This window comes from Netta rufina, assembly GCF_964035555.1.
Source record: "Netta rufina genome assembly, chromosome: 2".
Taxonomy (NCBI): domain Eukaryota; kingdom Metazoa; phylum Chordata; class Aves; order Anseriformes; family Anatidae; genus Netta; species Netta rufina.
The window spans coordinates 22276364-22296527 of record NC_140124.1 but is presented as its reverse complement, the minus strand read 5'-3'; the positions used below and the strand labels follow the sequence as shown (position 1 = coordinate 22296527).

General features: G+C 40.1%; 1 protein-coding gene across 1 annotated transcript in view; it reads right to left on the bottom strand.

Moving 5' to 3' along the window:
* Window positions 1–208: 208 nt before the first annotated feature.
* Window positions 209–20164, bottom strand: part of ITGA8 (integrin subunit alpha 8) — a gene marked incomplete at both ends in the record, with an annotated part of 106546 nt that continues 86590 nt past the window's right edge. The window contains 3 exons of the mRNA XM_084283041.1: window positions 209–295; window positions 2208–2330; window positions 10038–10139. Coding sequence (XP_084139167.1) covers window positions 209–295; window positions 2208–2330; window positions 10038–10139 — 312 coding nt within the window. The remainder of the gene's footprint in view (window positions 296–2207; window positions 2331–10037; window positions 10140–20164) is intronic.

The following is a 20164-nucleotide window of genomic DNA, read 5'->3' as shown; positions in this document are numbered from 1 at the left end:
GTGAGTATGTTCTTAAGGCAGTGATAAAGTTGCTTTCTTTGGCAAGGATGGCCATCATGTGGCATGTTCTCAGAACGTTGCATAGATCAGGCTATGACACCATGTCACTCGCAGCTACAAAAGAAGACTGGTGGAAGGAAACCTTCATTTACTCCTCATGGTTTCTAGTCGCAGGCAGGATTCTGACTTGATCTGTCACTCTCTTCCTCTATGCATCAGTAGTCTTGTTATTTGTCAGTTGTTCCCTGTCAGCCATGTCATCTTGAGGGGGTCTAGCTCTGTCAAAGAAGCCACACTGCAGAAAACAATCAACAGAAACAAAGGCGTCACGATAAGAAGACCACAGGGAGTCTCAGCTGCTGTTTCATACTTTGCTTGCTCAAGCTGAAAGGTAGGGTACAGTCTATGGCAACCTGATAGACTGTGAACTGTTTTTGTTCCTGTTCAAATCATTCCATATAAAAAATGAAAGTTTTAGGTGCAAGATGTTGAGTTCCAAAGTATAGCTTTAAAAATTCAAATTGTATGAAAGCTGTCTTTGCAGGCAATGTAGAGACTTGTTTGAATGCCAGTGCTGACTGACACTAATGAGGAAACTGTCAATTTCAGTGCAGCAAGACACTAACTCAGAATACATATCAGAATAGACAAAATAATTATAGAATCATTATAGAACCATAGAATGGGTTGGGTTGGAAGGGACCGTAAAGATCATCTAATTCCATCCCCCTGCCATGGGCAGGGACACCTCTCACCAGACGAGGTTGCCCAAAGCCCCATCCAGCCTGGCCTTGAACACCTCCAGGGATGAGGCATCCACAGCTTCTCTTGGCAGCCTGTGCCAGGGCCTCACTACTCTCTGAGTAAATTTCCTCCTAATATTGAATCTAAATCTACCCTGTTTTAGTTTAAAGCCATTATTCCTTGTCCTATCCCTACACCTCCTGACAAAAAGTCCCTTCCCAGCTTTCCTGTAGGCCCCCCTTTAGGTACTGGCAGGCCGCTGTAAGGTCTCCCCAGAGCCTTCTCTTCTACAGGCTGAACAACCCCAGCTCCCTCAGCCTGTCTTCATAGGAGAGGTGCTCCAGCCCCCCGATCATCCTCGTGGCCCTCCTCTGGACTCACTCCAACAGCTCCATGTCCTTGTGCTGGGGCCCCAGAGCTGAACGCAGGGCTCCAGGTGGGGTATCAGAAGAGCAGAGCAGAGGGGCAGAATCCCCTCCCTTGCCCTGCTGGCCATGCTGCTTCTGATGCAGCCCAGAGTATATTTACATAATAATAACAACAATAATAATAGAAAATGTGTTCAGAAATGTGCACAAAACATTGTTGTAACCAAGACTAAATATCACTAAAGATGAGTTTACTGTCACCAAACTGTAACTGCCTTAAAGTTAGCCTTCTGTTTGAAATTGGTTACATAGGCTTCACGAGAGGTCAAAGCAGAATACTACCAAAAGGCGACTCCTATCATCCTCACCTGTTCTAGAGATACTTTGTTGCTCTTGTAGTTAACAGACTACGAAGGGAATATGGACAGCTAGAATAGGCTGCACACCTGATCTACCACCTTTAGGCAGCTCAAAATAGATGAGCTATATCCTAATTTATTAAATTTTCAAAGAGACAAAGAGTTTTTTCTTTGATTGGTAACTGAAAGGATGGCAAAAAGCTACATTGGTTCCCCGTAACGTAGCAGTTTCCAGTAACTTGTCTTAAAACCTGTGAAGGGAGTGTAAAACCAACACAGACCTAAAAACCTTAGAAAACTGAAGATATAGCACGCTAATATAAAAGGAAATCTAAAAATTTATTGTCAAAGCTGGGAGTGTTGTTATATGCTAACAAAAACTGGAAATTCCTTAAGTATTCAGAGAAAACAAAGTTAGAGTCACTTCTTTATGAACCTAAACATCCTGAAAAAGAGGATCATAGGTCTTGGGAAAACAGCCAAACTCTGTATGCCCATTTATAACCACACTGTAATAATAAGGGAGGACTTTGAAAACATGCTCCCTACATAAAGGTCAGTGACACTAGCATGTCAGAAATGCCAAAACAAAGAAGACACATGTGTATTGTTGCTTTTCCTCCAAACCATTAAAGATCACAACCTCTTATTTTCCTTATCTGTGAGCATCTTCCAGTACTTTTCAGATTTTTTTTTTTTCCTTAAGACAACAGAAATAGTATTAACACAAACATACCTTCCATAAAGCTAGGGTCAGCATAGCTAGTACCAGTAGTCCAAGAAGAATCGCTAGTATTATAACCCATAAAGGGATTACAAAGGAGACATTTGGAGTGGACCAAATGACAGATGTTCTGATCTGAAATGAAGAGAATACGTTAAATGAACAAAAAATAAGTAAAGCAAATCTGACAGTAGAATACACAGGTTATAAGCATTCACTTCAATAGCATTTTGCAGATTAGAAACACACGTTGCTTGGAATTTTCCCATGTTGGCTTCATTTACTGCAAGTTGCTTTTCTCTTGTTCATGATAGTTTCTAGAAATGGGATTTGCACATCTACAAAAGCACTTGCCATCTCAGACGTAAGAAACATTTCCCTCAACACAACACAGCAAAGACAAAAAACAAAAAAACCCTCCTGTACAGATAATTCAAGAAGTTTCAAGAAGAAAAAATCTCCTCGCATGTACGCTGGTACAGCCTGGACCAGCGTAACTTACTTATATAGAAATATTCTGAAACAATGGTTGACTTCAGCCCAAAACTCTTAATTCAAACCACAGTAGATACCAGCTACATTAGTATTATTCTAATTTCTGCTGACAAGTCTGTATACATTTTTTCTAGGACTTGTGTTTCAGCTAAGCAGTCCAAAAATGAGACTCAAGCAGAATGCATTGTCCTTGTGATACAGCCTCATGTCCCCTATGCTCCTTGAAAGGAGGCGAGCGTACCTCCTGTTATGTGCATGGGAGGTAAGCATAACCCACTGTCTGTCCTTGTCTGAGGCTCTAGAAAGCAGCAGGTGTGTCTAACAATTTATGGAAGGTTTTAGTTGAATCAGCAAACTTCTCTCTTTAGACCTTCATGTTGACAAAGAGTAATAATAACCCTTCTTTATTTCTCCTTCTGGGGTCATCCATACAAGCAACCTCCTCCTTACTCTCCCCCTTTGTACCTTGTAGACAAATTTATCCTATGCTGTCAGACTCTGCTTGGAAGACTCCTCATCAATCTCATTTAATATTTGCTCTCTCCCTGCCATTCCCCAGTGAGAAGGAGTGAGTTTGAGCTTTTCTTATCTCTTCAGACATAGTTATGTCCCTTTTTTTTTTCTTCTTTATTTTTTCTTTTTTTTGGGGGTCAAACTTTTGTCTTCTTTTAGTCTGAATTGTTAGGCTGTGAAGTTAAATTTCTTTGGGGCTTTCTGTTGGACCTCTCTCATTTACTCCTAGTCTCTCTTTAACAGGATAAGTATGTGGCAGATGGAAGTTATTTTATTCTTCATGACAAGGTGACAAGTTTGCTTTGCAATCTGATTACACAAACTCTCAAATTATCTTCCTCTTTAGTGCTTGAGGCTTGAGGTACAGGTAGGAAATCTGCTCTTCTTAATAAATTTCTTGGCTATTGCCCAGCCCCTGATCTGCACTCACTGCAAATTCTTTTTTTTTTTTTTTTCCTGTTAGCTCAGTGGCTGGTACACCTGCAATTTAGCATAAGTCTAATTTGCTAATTCATTAGACAGCGTGCTAAGATCGAAGACTGGACTTGACTTTGTAGTCCAGTTCCCAATTAATTCAGTTCTGCGTCTCTGTCACTTTTCTCCCTGAAGATGGCAAATTTCAGCCTTTCTGCAACTTATAGCCCTTTTCCTCTTTTACTCTTCCTCTTGATCTTTCCCAGACTTCTCATGCTGTAAGCGCCAGCAGATCTTTCATCCATGCTTAACTGGAAGACACTTCGTAATCGTCTTCTCCATGTCCATCACCTGTGTAGCCAACTGTCCCCACTCTGACACAGCACTTGCAAAAATGGTAATAAAAAATGTAAACAGTTATTACCCTATAAGACTTAATGTAATGCAAGACAAAAGTATAGCATATGCAAAGAATAAATATTAGTTAGCCAATTAGAGCAAGAGAAATTTATTTCAAGGCAAACAAAGTTAGTTAAAAACCATGAAAACCCATGCCTGGGTCCCAACAGTGTGTTGCTTGAGTAACTGCAAGGATACCACTCCCATCTCTGGGAGGTTTCTGAAGCATGGCAGAACTTTGTAGGCTCTGTATCACTGGATTCAGCAATAGCAGTGCTTATTTAATAAGTGTTATTGAATGGCTTTCCTTGTGTCTCAGAGTGGCACTGTATCTGGCATTAAAATGCAAGGGCAGAGAAAATGAGGAAAAGGTCATCTGAACTGTCTGCAGAGATTCCTCCCAGAGAAAGGCCAGTTAAGGAAAAAGATGAATTAAAGCAAAAGGCTCATCTGGCAATCAGAAGGGATGCGGACACGATGGGCTGCATGAAGCCTGCAGCAAGCAATGAGCTCAGCTGCCCAACGAAGAAAGTGTCTCCCTTCTACTGCTCAAAACTCCTCATGAACACTGAGGAAAGGGCTACAAAGTGCTGATAGAAATTCAAAGAGCACCATGACAGACACAACTGAGATTGATTGAAAAAAAAAAAACACAAAGAAAACCACCACAATTCACGTACACTGCGTGCTTCCTCTGCTGGCAAAGTCTGTAGTACCACAAGCAAGAAATTACCTTAAAAATATATGCATTATTTGAGAAGGATCTGAAGCTATGAACATACCTCACTTAAGTAAGGTTTGGGCTTCCCTTCTGTGCTAACAGTACCGCGTATCCAAGCATTTTGCTGTGGAGGTGGAGCAGTGAGGCGATACCCCAGTTACTGCACCACTTGCAAGCAACAGCAGAAAGCAAGTGCAAGCAGAGCTTTCTATGCTGTAAAGTTTCATGAAACAATTGACTCCATTTTACAGTAAGATCAAACCCCAGGGAAGACCCATTTGCTTGCAAAAGTTGGATGTAGTCGTTTCTGGTATGGGTAGTCTGAGCCAAATTCCCAAGTGGCATAACGTGACTGAGGTTAATACAGCAGGAAACAGAGTCAGCATCGCTGCCCTGAGCCAGGCTGTGCAACATCAGCAAACCAGGACAAAAGGACTCCAGCAAGCTGTCAGCCAGCTATGAACGGATTGGTAGAGAGGTTGTCTAACGAAATCACACATTCTGAATACAGAGATTATCCTACTTTTGTACAAAATATTTTTGTTTACAGATTTGAGATAGTATTTGACTGATCCACAGCTGCCTCCTTCATCCACGCTAAGGCAACTCCTTCGGCAAGGAGGTACTTTTAGGGAAAGGTGAGCTAAGCTGCTCCTGGTGTTATCTAAGATCTGGATTGCTCACAAGGCTGCCTACTGACTGCACAGGAGCACAGCAATTAGACTCTAACTAACATGCTGCATTTGGGTCACTGTTCAAAATTAGATGGGGTCAGTCCAGACCTCAAAACGTGTTTGAGACCCTGCTGAAATCAGTGGAAACAGAGGATCTCATTAGGGGCTGGGGATTTCACTAGGGTTGAGTAAAGCTGACAGGTATGTATGGATCTACAGGTAGGTAGCCATTCTATGTCTACTTTGATGCACTGCTTCATAGGTGTGTGCTGCAGTTGCCTGCTCTGTTTTCTTTCCTCTTAGGCTGTGAAGAAGACAATCTAACTCTTCTTGTGATACCTATTAGAGAATCTGCCAGCACGGATCCAGTTAGGAACATCTGGGTTTTTTTTGAGGCCACACTGTAAGCAATGTTGCAGCAGTGCTCAGCCTTGCTTGTACTGCGTGGGTTCATAATCCTCATCCCTAACTTTCTCCTATTGTTCCGCCTTTACAGTGTAATTCAGTGTAATTTCCTGTAGCTCAGTAGCTCAGCTGGAGTCTGACAAATGTTGAAATATAAACAAGAAGCCTTAATCTTACAGAAGTGCAGGGCATTGTGTATATAATCCTGAGATTATCAGCAATGAATGTAACAGTAGAAATGGGCTCCATCCTGTATCAAGCAGAAAGTTGCTGCAAAGCTGCCACATCTCTGCTCTCTTGAAGCAGAAGCAAGACCAACAGCTAATGAACCTATATAAAATCTTGCAAACTATCTTGTCTCACCCAGCTTTTCCCCCTTTGCTGTCTCAGGTTCCTGAAAGCTAGCGAATGGTTGTGCTAAGTGCTTGAGATACATGGAGCTGCTCTACGAGTGAGCAGAAGATTACACGCAGTCCCACTCCTGCCTGTGTGCACTGACAGCAGAACTAGTGCCCCAGGGCTGCCTCCTTTCATACAGAGCCTGGTGGGGCTGCTAACACAATTCCTGGTGAACAGCTTGGCACCGCAAAGTCCCGAACACCCACAGAGCTGAGGCAGGAGCTGGAGGGGAAGAAAGAAACAAAGCATCCCTTCAGTTCTGCCTGCCTCATTTCACCGTTTCCACAGAAGACTGTCCCTCCTCGACCCCATGCTGTCCACAACACTTTTACATATGATTTTGATTTAAGACAAGTCTACATTATTCAGCTTGGATTTCTGTTCTTCATGTGGTAGGTTTAGTGCTGCAGGATCAGAGCCAGGGAACGTTTGGGGGGAGATTTATCTGTTTTCATCTAAGGTGGCCAATATGAAGAAGTGGAATTTTTACGTGTTGCATGTTGGCACTGTCCTTTAGATGCATTTTGGCTTTTCTCTCTTCAGAGCTTGAAGACTTTCTTATACTGAACGCTGAAAACAGTGATTGCTTCTCTGTCAGACTGGTGAAAAGCACACCTTGCAGACATAAGACAGGATCCATCTGACTTCTGGCCTTTTGGGTGTGCAATGGGGTGACAAGGAATGCCGTCTGGCTCAGGCATGGAGGTGAAGGTGAAGCCAACCAGAGTTACAGACAGTGCTTTGCTTGCTATTGGAAATAAAATCCAAGCTGGCCTTAGAACAGATGTTGTCTGATAGTCTTAACTTCAGAATCACTACTGTGATTCCATGAAAGTATTTCTGTAGGGGAGCTTTTATTTCTTTTTAATTTATCTTTTTATTTTTTTTTTCCTCTTTCAGAACACAGTACCTGATAACAAGCATCTCATGAAGCATTTTTTCCTTTTGTCCTTTAAAAGACACTCTTAAAAATAATTTCTCAATAGTTTTATCTGCTACTTTAAGAAACAGTAGCTAAATTAATTATTCTAATGCTATTACTTTTATTGCTTATGATGGCTTTCTTCTAATCTTATTCATTTTATTACAGTGACCGTGAAACAGTAACTCTTTAGTACTGTATGTTCCCATCTAACCTCTGCAGAATGATGTTCTTGCATGCTCTGCAAAAAAGCTGAAAATAGAATGTAAAAGTTCCCTTGAGCTTGGAGTCATAATTAATATTGACATTTATTTTTACACTTTACAAATGTTTGTGCAAACACATTTCATATGGAATATAAGCACATTTAAAATAAAAGTACTCATCACCATGTAATAGCTAAAAATGAGTTATAAGCCTGAGTCTGAAAACAATTTTGTGAACTGTGGGACACTGGTCAAAAACTTTATACTAAAGGTATGGCCTCTGAAGACCCTATCAAACAATTAAGAAAAGAATTTGTATCTTGTTAAACTCCAAACGGGCTCAAGAACCAGAAATTAAAATAGAAAAAAAAAAAAACCAAACTGTTTATTGTTACTCTAGACTTTGCATAATAAAAAGTGTAATTTCACTTTCCACATGAAATTCATCAAGTGCTGCATTATTATTTACCATAATACTCTCTAAGAAAAAAATATATTTTCTCTTGAAATCCAACCAGTTGTACAATAGTTGTAATTCCAAGCCTATCAAAACCAATAGAAATACATTTTACTATAAAAGATTCAGTATTTATCATAACGTTTATCATAACCTTTCACACATCTATGTATCATCTACCTCTGTTCAAGATACAGACCTTTATTCCATGGTGATGAAAATAAAGACCTCAGTGCTGCAAATATGTAAGCACATACATGACTCTGTATGTAACTGATGTCTGTGGGATTACTTATACCATTAAAGTTAAATATCTGTATCAGCCTGCATAATGGGAACCCAGTGCTGTATGAGTTAAACGAAGGACATGTGCTCTGTTCTTTTCGAATATATTATCCTAACTGCAAAAAATGTAAGGTGCTAGCTGATAATTAAGTACACACTGTCGACAATTGATTTTAAAATATTAAAATCTTTATTCCACTTTCCCCCTTGCACTGTCTGAAAGAAAACTGTAAACTTCCAAATAAATCTTTGGAAACTTTTAAAACGCAACCACTGATCTTTTTCAGAAGAAGCAAAAATATTAAGCATTGCCCAACTTCAAGCAAATATTTTCTTCTTGAGACTGGAACATCAAAAGAACTTGTGCATATAACACATCAAGCTATAGAGCTGGCAAACATCCACTGCCATGTCCAGATATGAAACAACATAAAAGCGCTATCATTTTTCAACGTTTTACAGTTGCCATTACAGGCATTTTGCTGTAAATCATCTGCACCAAATAACAAGCATTATACTGGCTGGAGTAAGAGAATAAAATGCTTATCTGATCACCTGGTAGATCATCTGACACTCGTTGAGAACAGCAGGCTATCACCTGGGTAAAGCACTTCAGCCCAGATGAAGGCACCACTATCAATAGAGCTCTGCACAACATGTGTTTCTGGTATGGAACACATGCTGCAAGAAAATAAAAAGAGCCTGAATATATCTGTCAGCTTGGAGCCTTTGAACCTTCTTGGGTGAACACTGCATTAAGTATCAAATCTCTCCGGTGAAATCATGGCCCTCCTGGTATTAGAGGCTGAAGATCTGTCACTGAGCCTACAGGACCAGGATTTTACCTTGTGTCTTCCCAGTGCAAATAGCAACCAGCCATTCAACCTCTGCTTGTTCAAAACAAAACTTTATAGCTTGTATCCTCTAACATACATTCAGTGTAAAGTGTATTATGTTGCTTTTAAAGATAAGAAAATCTGTTCCCTACTACTACGTCCCAACAGACCAATATGATATATTTGCATCAGGATTTAACTTGAAGAAATTTGGATTGATCTTACCTTTAAAAAGAGCTGTGAATGATAAATCTTTAGAAAGATGAGAACAATAAGCCTTCAAATTTCAGATGACTCATACTAAAATCAAATTTTGCACTCATATTTTTTTCACTTGCAGCAGTAATGACAAAATAAGAGTGAATTTTAACCATGATATCAGACACCAAAAGAAGTAAATTCCTTTTAAGTTGCTCCCCAAACTCAATGCTTTGGCAACAGCAAACAAATCAAATTTATATTTCCAAGATTCATTTTTCATATAAGAACCCAGAGCCATACTAATCTCACTCTGAAATAAGGCAAGTACTTTAGTATTCAACTAACACATCTGTAGGGATTGCCAGACAATTTTATATCTCCTACCTGATGAGATGGCAAAACCTAGGGAGGCATGCAGACCCTTCTGAAAATTAGGGTAAAGAAGAAAGTTTAATATAGATAAGAGAGAGGTTGCCATAGATAATCCATAAACTTGTGTAAGAAAACTGAAAGATGAGATCTCTAAACCTGACAGAAACAAGATTCTGGATTTTACATGAGAAAATTCCTTTTTTTTTTTTTTTTTTTTTTTTTTTAAACTCCAGATGAGATAATTAGATACTTGCTTTCATGATTTTGTTATTTTCTTCTGGGTGAAAAATCCATCCAGTTTGCAATAAAACAGTCTGCACATTAATGCAACACACAGTTATTTAAAATGGAATTAGTATTATATACCAGCAACTTCCACAGAATGCAATAAATGTATTTCCTTTAGGCATTACCTCAGGAATTTACACTAGAAACACAGGAAAGACTGATCTCAATATTTTCACCTATAAAAACTCTCACAGCCATGATCAGAATGACCAAATACATGTGCTTCACACAAAGATACAATTTTCAGTTACTTACTGCTATGCTTCCCCGGGGGAGCTTTGCTGGCTGCACTTTATAGGGCATGTTCTTAACTTCGAAGGACACGTTGGAAGAAAGAGTATAGGGATCATTTTTTCTCTGAAATTATATGAAAAGAAGAAAATATTAAAAACCATGTTTCTACTTAAAAGCATAATGAGAAATAAGCAGAGAAAAAATAGAGAGAACTCATTTCCTAAGGCAAAGATGGTTTCTTTCAGTAAAGGGTACAGCAGTCCTGGGACCTGTATGCATCCACAAATAATAGAGCATAAATTTGAAATACAAAGATTGCATGTTCAAAGCACGGAAGAAGGGCACATATGTAGAAGGGCACACGCAGTTGTTTCTCATATTTCTCACTGCAATAGGAGACTGGTGAGTTTGAAGGAGGAGGAGGTTTATGGGGTGTCTATGTTTTAAAACCTTGCCTCTGCTCACAAAGCACAACAAGAACCAGAGGTATCTTGAGATTTCCAGGCCCATGCTGAGACCAGGCTGGTACAGTTGTATGATGGCATCAGAGGAATGGCTGTGAATTCCCATCAAAGAACTATAGGGACAAGTATCTTTGCACTTTACTTAGGGTGTGATTGGCTTCCCGTTGCAGTAGAGTTCATAAAAAACACAACAACTCACCTTGATTTTTTACTGCACAGTGCAACTGCAATAGGAATGTATCATAGCCACTGCTTAACAGGGTGCTAATAAAATATTTACATAGCTCTCATTAAGCACTTCAGCTTAATGAACCAGAGATGTACAGAATAAACAAATGTAGCTCTGTCTGTCCTCTGTCTTTCATTTAAACTTGCTTGTATTTATTAGAGATTCAACTAGATTAGATTTGATTAGGCAGTATTTTTTCTGGTTTAGAATGACTCAAAACTGTTATATCATACAGCTCATGCTGAGAGCTTCAGTTAGTGCTGTCACCTCATTAGGAAGCCATACAGACACTACATCTGACTGTCTGTCTCGTGCTGTTCTGGCCTCAACAGCAGCCTCCATCCTGCACAAACTGCCTTGAAATGGTAGTCGAGTGTGAACATGTCCTTTGGAAAACAGCCACCTAAATCTGTACTGAATTGGTGCAAAATCTGACATTTGAATGTGCATGCCCTTTAGAAGGATCTTAATGGCTGCAACATTTACTAAAATGGATACCAATATTTCCACACACTTATTTTGAATCCTGTTGAGATCCTGACATCATCCATCTAACTGGAACTAGCTTTGAAGGTTAGGTACACCAGGAATCAAGTAAATTTTTCAATACACTTTGAGTTTGAGGTCTTTCCATTACACTGAATGTAATGTTGTCACAGAGAGAAGATCCTGCATGCTAACTACCTGTTTTCTTGTTTTTATCCCAAGGAAAGATGCCTAACTGGCTACCATGCTCTTCTGGAAGTCAAGAAACCTTCTTTCTCATTCCATCTCTGCAACTGATTTTTCTGGGTAATGTTACCTGTGATTTATCTTGCATATCCCATGTCAAGTCAGGGTAATGATATGGATCTCCTTTAAAAGTGCTTTGATAAGCCCTGAAGAGAATGAAATAAGGCCCAGTGGTTATGACTAACATTATATCCCTTTGCATTAGACTCCTTGAGGTAAACAACTTTAGTCTTTTATATAAGAATATTTTTGAAGCACTTTATCATTTTTGCTACCTGTCTCGATCCTTTTTGAAATATCAGAATTCAACACAATATTCCACTGCTGATTTATGGAAAGGTAGGGCCTTGGAAGTGAAGCACTCCTCTGTTTTGGCACCAGCTGCTCACAGATTACATTGAATAACAGAAGAACTGGGATGAATTTTAAACTATCCCAGTAACCCGAGCCAAATGTAAATTCTACCTTATCCATTTTGCAAAGCTCAGTTGCCTCCCTGGCCCCCCCATAATCTCCAAGCACTTATGAAATTTCTCCCAACTTCCAGGTTGACTAATGTGGAAGTACTGAAAGCCATTTGTCATCTTCTGAAGTCATATTTGTATTTAGTACCTAAAGAAACCCACAGTATTTCCCATTTCTATAATAATTCATATGAAATTCTTCTGTATGTTGCATTATATAGTGCTTTATTAATCATTAAAATTATTCTACCAGTCATAACAGTTTATTTTATTGACTGTAATCATATCCAGTGCATTTGGAATGACCCTGTCATTTCCTAAATCCCCTTCTGCAAGACTTTCTCATTCCTTCTACTTACGGCACATTTCGGAGTTCTGTTCCACTGACAAGACTTAGTTCCTATGCGATTATCCAAAATCTTTTCCTCCCTGCTAAGTGTTGTTTTCCTCTGGAATTTCCAATTTTATCAAAGGTATAAACCTTATCAGTCTAAGACACCTTTTCAGCTGTTTTATGGAATAAAGACTGAGGTAAAAGAGACCCTGTGACAATTTTGACCAGTGTTTTCATAGTAAAAAGTTTTTTTTTTCTTAGGTTTAAATGGCATTTCCCATATTTGACTTGTTCTGTCACTGAATATCACTGAGCCTGGCTTTGTCTTCTTTACTTCCACCCATAACTGGCCAGCTCCCTTTGCACTTGTGGGTGCATCCCACCAGATCCCTTGGGCTTTTGTATGTCCAATTTTTTTAAATGATCCCTAACCAGATACACCTCCACTGAGGGTTAATGTTCATTGCTGCAGGTTTTCTCTCCCATTGTAGAGGCCTTGGATTACTGTATGAAGATTTTACTAGTAAGGAGGCATCAAATAACTTGGCCTTCTGCACACCCCATTCAGCAGAAGGTCCATATTTTCCCCAGCCTTCCTTTTCTTCTGATGTACTTACAGAAGCTGCCTCGTTGCCCTATAAGTACCTTGCTAGGCTCAGCTCCTGGTGGGCTTTTGCTTTCCTAACTGCTCAGAGAGCATCTCTATATTCCCCAGCCAACACCTACTCCATGTCCACTGACCCTGGTTCCACCTCTTGCATGTTTCTTTTTTACATTTGAGTTTTACCAGGAACTCCTTGTTCATCCACGCAAACCTCCTGCCACCTTTGCTTGACTTTCCACATGCCAGGATGGACTGGTCTTGAACTTGGAGGAGGTGATCCTAGAGAATCAACTGGCTCTCCGGGACTGCTCTTTTCTCCAGTACCATCTCCCATGGAGTTCTTCCACACAGATCCCTGAAAAGGCTGAAGTCTGCTCTCCTGAGGTCCAGGGCTGTAGTTCAGATATTTGCCTTGTCCCTTCTGTTTTCTGTTTAAACAATGAACTTTCTCTTCGAGTATATGAGTGCTTACTGGAGACATGAAGCCAGCATATTTATTGCCTTCTGGAATTAATTTGGCTATGCCATAATTTTGTTCTTTTAAAATACCAAGAGCAGCTGAATGTTTATTATCAGAACATTTAACCTCTCCTTTGGGCTTGTATTAGGAATGAGCAATACAAAGAAAATTTCCTTAAGTGACTTACATAGGGATAGGCAAATCAGCTCCATAATACAGATGACATCTAATGGAAGAAACTACATTTTCTATCAACAGTGTTTAAAATAAGACTAAAAAAAACCCACAACTGACTTAATATTAGACTTATCAAATAAATAATTTTTATACTCTTTCACGGTGCTTAACACCTATGAGATGGTCTTCAGAAAAATATTTTTTCTTTACCACATTAATTATTTTCCATTTTCGGACTCAAGCCATTCTTCTCACCAGATTTTCACTATGATTCATTTTTTCTGTGAGAGTCCAAGCATTGGACTTCTCACATGCAGCCCCGGAGTGTTTCTGTAATTGAGCAATAATTTGCATTCATAATTTCAGAACTCTCTGCCTGAAAAAAAAAGTCATGCTTTCAATTGTAAGCATTCATATTAAGCAGGATTCTGGCTATGATTTATATGATTTATAAGACTAATTGTAATGGAGAGGGTAGGCTATGTTACATTATTAAAGAAGTAGGTATTAGACACACAACCTGATTGACAAAGGTACAGTGAAGTCATTAACTTCCTTGAAATATCCTACAAAGAAATGCAGTGCCCATAGAAAAACAAATCCTTTCACCTACTATACATGGCTTATTTAATTTTCAGCTTATATCAGCAATAAGAACAACAGAGGAGAATATTTCCTGTGGATTAATGCTTCACTGGGGTTAATAACCTTGGGTTGTGCCCACAGCTATTAAATGTTCTCAACCCATCATTAGGCCCTTGGAAATGCTGCACATCTCCATTGCTGTAAAGCAATATAAAAGGCTAGAGAGCCTTTTCCTCTGTTCACATAAATGTGTGTTTGTGGCAAAGGGCATTATAACAATGACTGTGGTCAGCATCAATTGGAAACAGGATTTTACTTGTTCCAACACCTTGGAGATACAGGCAGCTGCCTCTGTTTATAATTCTCAAGTCATTTGCGAGAAACTGCATTTCTTTAACATATCATTTTTTAAACAGTGTATATTTAAATATTCAGTGTTTACTGGAAGCAGCAGGACCTGTGGTTTGCAATTCAGCTGAGGGCTTCATTACAGTTCAGAGGAAAGGGAAGAAGGAATTTAGTCTCTGAACGTTGGCGCCTAATGGCCAACAGTGGGTGCCAGCCCTGGCTACCTGGGCCTTCTGAAGGCTCCTCTGACACTCTCGTGCGCATCACTGAGACAGCTCTTTGCCTAAATGCTATCGAGAGAAACAGAAATAATGTGGGGAGTGCTGGACACTCTTGGACAATTTAAAGGAGAGTTCTCCAAGCTCCAGCTGAATGCTGGCAATTCCTGCAGGGAGCTCAGGCAAAGACCCAGAGTCTCCAAAAAGCATCGTTAAAGCACACAGAGGCATCTTAGAGGACAGACTAAAATGCAGAGGGTAAATCTGGTCTAGACTGAAGGTAGGAGAACTAACACTTCTAGCAGCTTAAAGGTGTCTGACAGGTCCTTGTTTTCCTGCAGGTTTGGAGAGTTTACTAGTAGAGAGACTCCCCAGAATGACTTTGTTCCACTGGCTCTAGTTGAACACTGGCATTGTTCAACTTACCCAAAACACTTTCCTTCTGGTTAGATCTAGTCTAGTGAAGTCACTCTAGGTGAAGGGCACGTACTTTCTCTACAACAAGCTGTGGTGGAATTCTCCCCCAGAAACTGTTATCTCCTGCATACAGAGCTCAGTGCTGTGGTTACAGCATTGGCTCTGCTGATTAAAACCTGTTTCCCTTTGTGTCCACTGGAGTCTGGCACATTTTAGAGAGGAGACAGTAAGCAATATTGTGTTTCCTTTAAAATACATGCTTTGGGAATTCGTTAACTTGCTTTCTTTGACCCACACCTCCAAAAACCTGAACAACAGCCAGTAAAGAGTAGCTTACATAAATGCTGAGAGTAGAGGTCATGCAACTATTTGTTCTTCTGTTAATTCATTATAAAGCATGTCTATGATTCAAAAAGTCAAAAAGTCCTTGAGCTGTTTGTACTACAACAATATGTTCACGCAAATATCTCTTTTGAACAGAGACAATACAGCTCCTCTGAAAATCAACACATCCTCATCTCTACCTTTAATCTCTTACACCTGACATACCGTATCTTCTATATTCACTGAAATGGACTATTTTAAATTAACTGATAGAAACTTCGTGTGATTTCAGATCGCTTTGACATAGATTTTACTGGTTATCAGTTTAAGATGTCTGTTTTTCCATTCACCTAACTTTATGCACACTTCAGCACATCTATCAAGATCCTCATGTTCTGCTTTGTTAATATTTTGACATTATTTTAAGTAACAATGAATGAAAACAAAACTAGCCTACACCCAAAAGAACTTCCAGCTGGCCCAGCCCAGTGCCAAAGGCTCTTTCTTTCTAGCCTTCATTCCACATAAACAATCATATCCAGCATAATAGGGCATTTTTGGCCACACACAGTTTTGCTTTTTACTTATTTTATTTTTTCAAATAACAACACTTGTTTGACGTAAAGGCAAATTTCTCTGACAACTTCCCCCTTTTGTTTTTATATGTGGCTTGAAGGGCAGTGCATCAAATTTATGGCTTTCAGTCCTCAGTCTGAATTAAAATAATCTATTTAAACTTCCATGGCAATTATCAAGAGACCATGATCTCTCTCACTAATTTGTCTGTTGCCTCCCTGTAGGCAAACTTTCTGTGTAGCCTGGTGCATTGCTTCTATCCACTGACAGGAAATTTAGGCTGGCTGCAGTTATACTTCAGAAAACACTTCTGTAAGCTTCCCTTGACTGAGACGTGTTCCACTGGGCACAGGTAGAGGTTCTACGCTGGGGGATGCTGAGCTCAGAAATTACCGTTCCTTGGGTGATTCAATAAAGAAGCCTATATAAGAGGTAGATCTCACTCCTATCTTGGGCCACCTCCACCCCCTCACCTCTGCTCTGATTTCCAAGTTGGTTTTCTGCCAACACCACATATGCCACGCAGTCTGTGTGGATCCACTGCACTGGTTATCTGCATTCTGCCTCCAGTGGTCTTTGTGCAGTTAAATTGACTTCTTGTCCCCAAACCACTAACTGGCTTACCTTCTGCCACCCTCAGAAGAGTTTATGAGTTCACCAGTAGCAAAATATGGAGATTCTCAACAAATCTTCTCATTAAGGAAGTACAACTAGAGCAAACACTCTAACAGTGATGACAGCTGCAGGTGCAGGCAGTGAAGGCAAAGGGAGGTGAGAGTACTGGAAGGACTTCTAGCTGATGGCCCCAAATGCCAAGGTACTCCATCAAGCTCTTTTTCCTGTCCTGTACCCTTCCAGATCAATGGGTTTCTTTCTGTGTCTTTGTAAATGTGCTTCCTGAGCAACAGGGAACACCATCATCCTATAAAAGCAGGGATGTGAGGTTTCTCAACCTAAGGAGGAAACTGAATTCACATCTTCCAGTCATGAATTCTCTGACCACTAGACTGCCAGCTCTAAATCTTGTGACTGAATTTTGAATAAACAAAGTCTTCCTTAAGTCTTTCAACTAATGCTGTAGGTATTTCCCCTTGTGAGCGATTTGTGGATTTGCATTCTGAAAGGGTGGACATACTCCTGCCTAATCCTGATGTTCCTGCCTGCCCTCCTTATGACGGAGAGCACCACCCTGATGGTTAATGCAGGTCTGTTTGTTTTTCCGAGGTACTGGATTGCCTCTGTATGCTGTATGGGGACCCTATGCACTAAAAAGCTTCAGGTTTTGGATCCCAGTCTGGGGCCAGGCAGTTAGGATGCGGGTGTCATGGCAGTGATTGTCTTTATTATTTCCATATTTAGGCATCTAAGAGTCTAAGAAATAGGAGCAGTGCAAGTTCAGAAACACTGAAAAGATGAGTATTTTGCAGAGAAGCCAAAACACGGCTTTGCATTTTAAGAGAGCACCTGCTTACAGACTGGCTGCCATGTTTCTGTTGCTTTTGAACTTTCTCAGATTAAAACTAAATCTTTCTCCCTTCTAGCTATTAAAGCTCACATAGACGGGGTGCCATATTCAGCTATCTGGGTCTGTGTAAAAGCCAAGAGAGAAACAACACGATTACATTCAATTGCAGAAAGAAAATCAAATGATTGATTGAAACCTCTTGGGAACCTTGCACACCTTCTGTGTTTTTTTTTTTTTTTTGTTTGTTTTTTTTTTAATGTTACTGTCTCCTCAGGCACCCCAGAAGGAGATTTTCATCATTGTGAGGAACTATCAATACAGGCTGAAAAAACAGTCAAGAATGAGCTGAGTCCTACTTCCCACAGGGCTGTAAGTGTCTGACGAGCTTGGAGACTGGAAGGAAGTCACACATCAGACAGATGGTATAGACTCATCATTTAGAAATGTATTTTCAGAACTGATGTTTTACTACCCAGCTCCTCAGTATTATATTTAGAAGTACCCATCAGAGTTCAAAGAACATGGGGCAAGACCCCTTGGTTCTCCCTCTGATGACTCAGAAATTAGGCACGATTAGGCAAATGGAGACATAACAGAGCCCTAGCAGCACACAACGTAACGTGGCCATGTAAGGTTGTTTCTCTTTTGCATGAATCAGGCTACTATTTGCTAGCTCAGCAAGTCTGAATCCCAAAGTCAGCATTAGGAGAGGGTTCACATTTACAGCCAGGCTTTGAAGTTAATCCAAAAAAAGTCTGTAAGTCTGTGATTCTTCTTGGCTTTTGCACAACGTCTGTCTCTATCTTCGTTGGCTGGTTGAGAAATTTGGGCTCCTTTTGTTTACTTAAACACGTCTAATCACTGCACGTCATTTAACTGTTATTTGTTATGGGAGTTTGGGTTTTAAGGTGACAGATTGCAACTGTCAAGAGGCAAAGGGGGTCAGCTGTTGACAGTTAAACTAAGTGGAAAAGGAAGCAGTCACTCAGTGCAGGGCTGGTCTGTTGTGGCAACAAAATGCACAGGCTCATCCATAGACCCCTGATGAGAAACATGAATTACTTCATCCTAGCTGTAACCAATCACATTGAATTTTTATCAGGTTTGCATTAGAGTATCTATAAGGAGACATTGGCATATCTATGAGGAGAAAATGCAGACTGACAGCTTGTGCTGAACTGCAACGAGCACAAAGAATTTCTTCTGCAGATCATCATGTCTTCATTCAGATTATAACACAGTTGAGGAATGTTGCGTGCCACCATCATCCTGCTTTCTTTGGCATATGAAAATTCTGCACGTTAAGTGCATGTGCCAAAGAGTTTGTGATGTTGCCGCAGAGAGAGCAACTTTTCCTCTAAGTTTCTGTACAAAAGCATTAGTGTGGGGTTCAGCCTGTCCCTTGAACACTGTGTCCTGGTTCAGAACCACCACATCCTCATTATTTTGACTGCATTTTAATCCTCACTTTGAATCTGCAGATTTCAGCCGTGCGAACAGCAGTAGTTTTTTTAGGTGTACCTTACTTTACTTCTGGGATGACCTTAGGAACTCCAAGTTTACAGGCTTACTAAAAGCAAAAGATGCCCTTTTTAGGCAACTAATTACGCTCTATCATCTTTTATGGTGATGGCTGTATAACTGTTCATTTTAAAAGGGGCTTTGAGAAAGGAAACTGTTTGGAGGTGAGTGGGAGGAAGGCAACCAGATCCCATCAGGCTACTTGCTCTCTCTCTCTTCTCAATATATGTTTGCATGTGAAGCAGGGGTCATGTTATTCTGGCAGCTTTTTAGACATATATGGGAAGATGCAACAGTTCTCTGGTGACTACTGTTTTTATGTGGGGAAAAAAATCCTGCTGCTTTAAGTGGAGTTTTCTGTGAGTCTTTCTTTTGCAAAGCTTGAAAGCTACTATCTGAAGGAAACAGAAATGCTTCTGAAGGATACAGAGAAAAGGTAAAATCCTCAAAGTCCATAAAAAAATGTTTGATAGCAAAGGTACATAAGGACAGAGCAATACTGAAAGATATACAGATATACTTGCAGGCATGTTTGTCATGGGGTCTCAGCACCCAGGAAGCCTACAGGATGGCTCCTTCCAGCCCCTGCCTCAAGCTCAGTAAGTGGAGGGGGATACAGTCATAGCAAGAAGGATTTATTAGGGGAGAAGCAGGAGCTAAAGGGACCACAGCACCCTCACTGGCACTGCCTGTGTGTTTGCACACACCTGTGTCCCAAAGCAGAGCTGTGGCCCTTCTCCACCATCCAGATCAGGAGGGCAGAGGAGGATGTTTCAAATCAGCTGGACAACACATCCTCTGAAGACATCTCTGTCTGGCCACGGACTGGAGTTAGAAAACCACCTTTGGCATGTAACTTTCAGATGACTAAAATTGGGTACGATGAGTCCTCCTGCTCCTGTATTAATCATGCTACTAAATTTCATGCAGTTATCCCTCTTCTGAGCCTAAGTTAGGTTTATAATCTTGAAAAAGCTTATATTTTAGCTCTTAAAATATAAGCTCTGTAGCTTATACTGTAGGAAAAGATTCTGTCTTGCTTAGGAGACCCAGAGAAAAGAAGATTAATGTCTTTTGTAGCTAGTTTCTTCCAACTGTTACAGATCCTTGGTCACAAACAAAAACTCAGAGAACCACTTTCTGTTTCTCATTAAATTTGTTTAGCTTTAAACTCTTATAGTTATTTTTTGCTACATACTAAACTGGACTCAGAAAAACATTTATGAGACT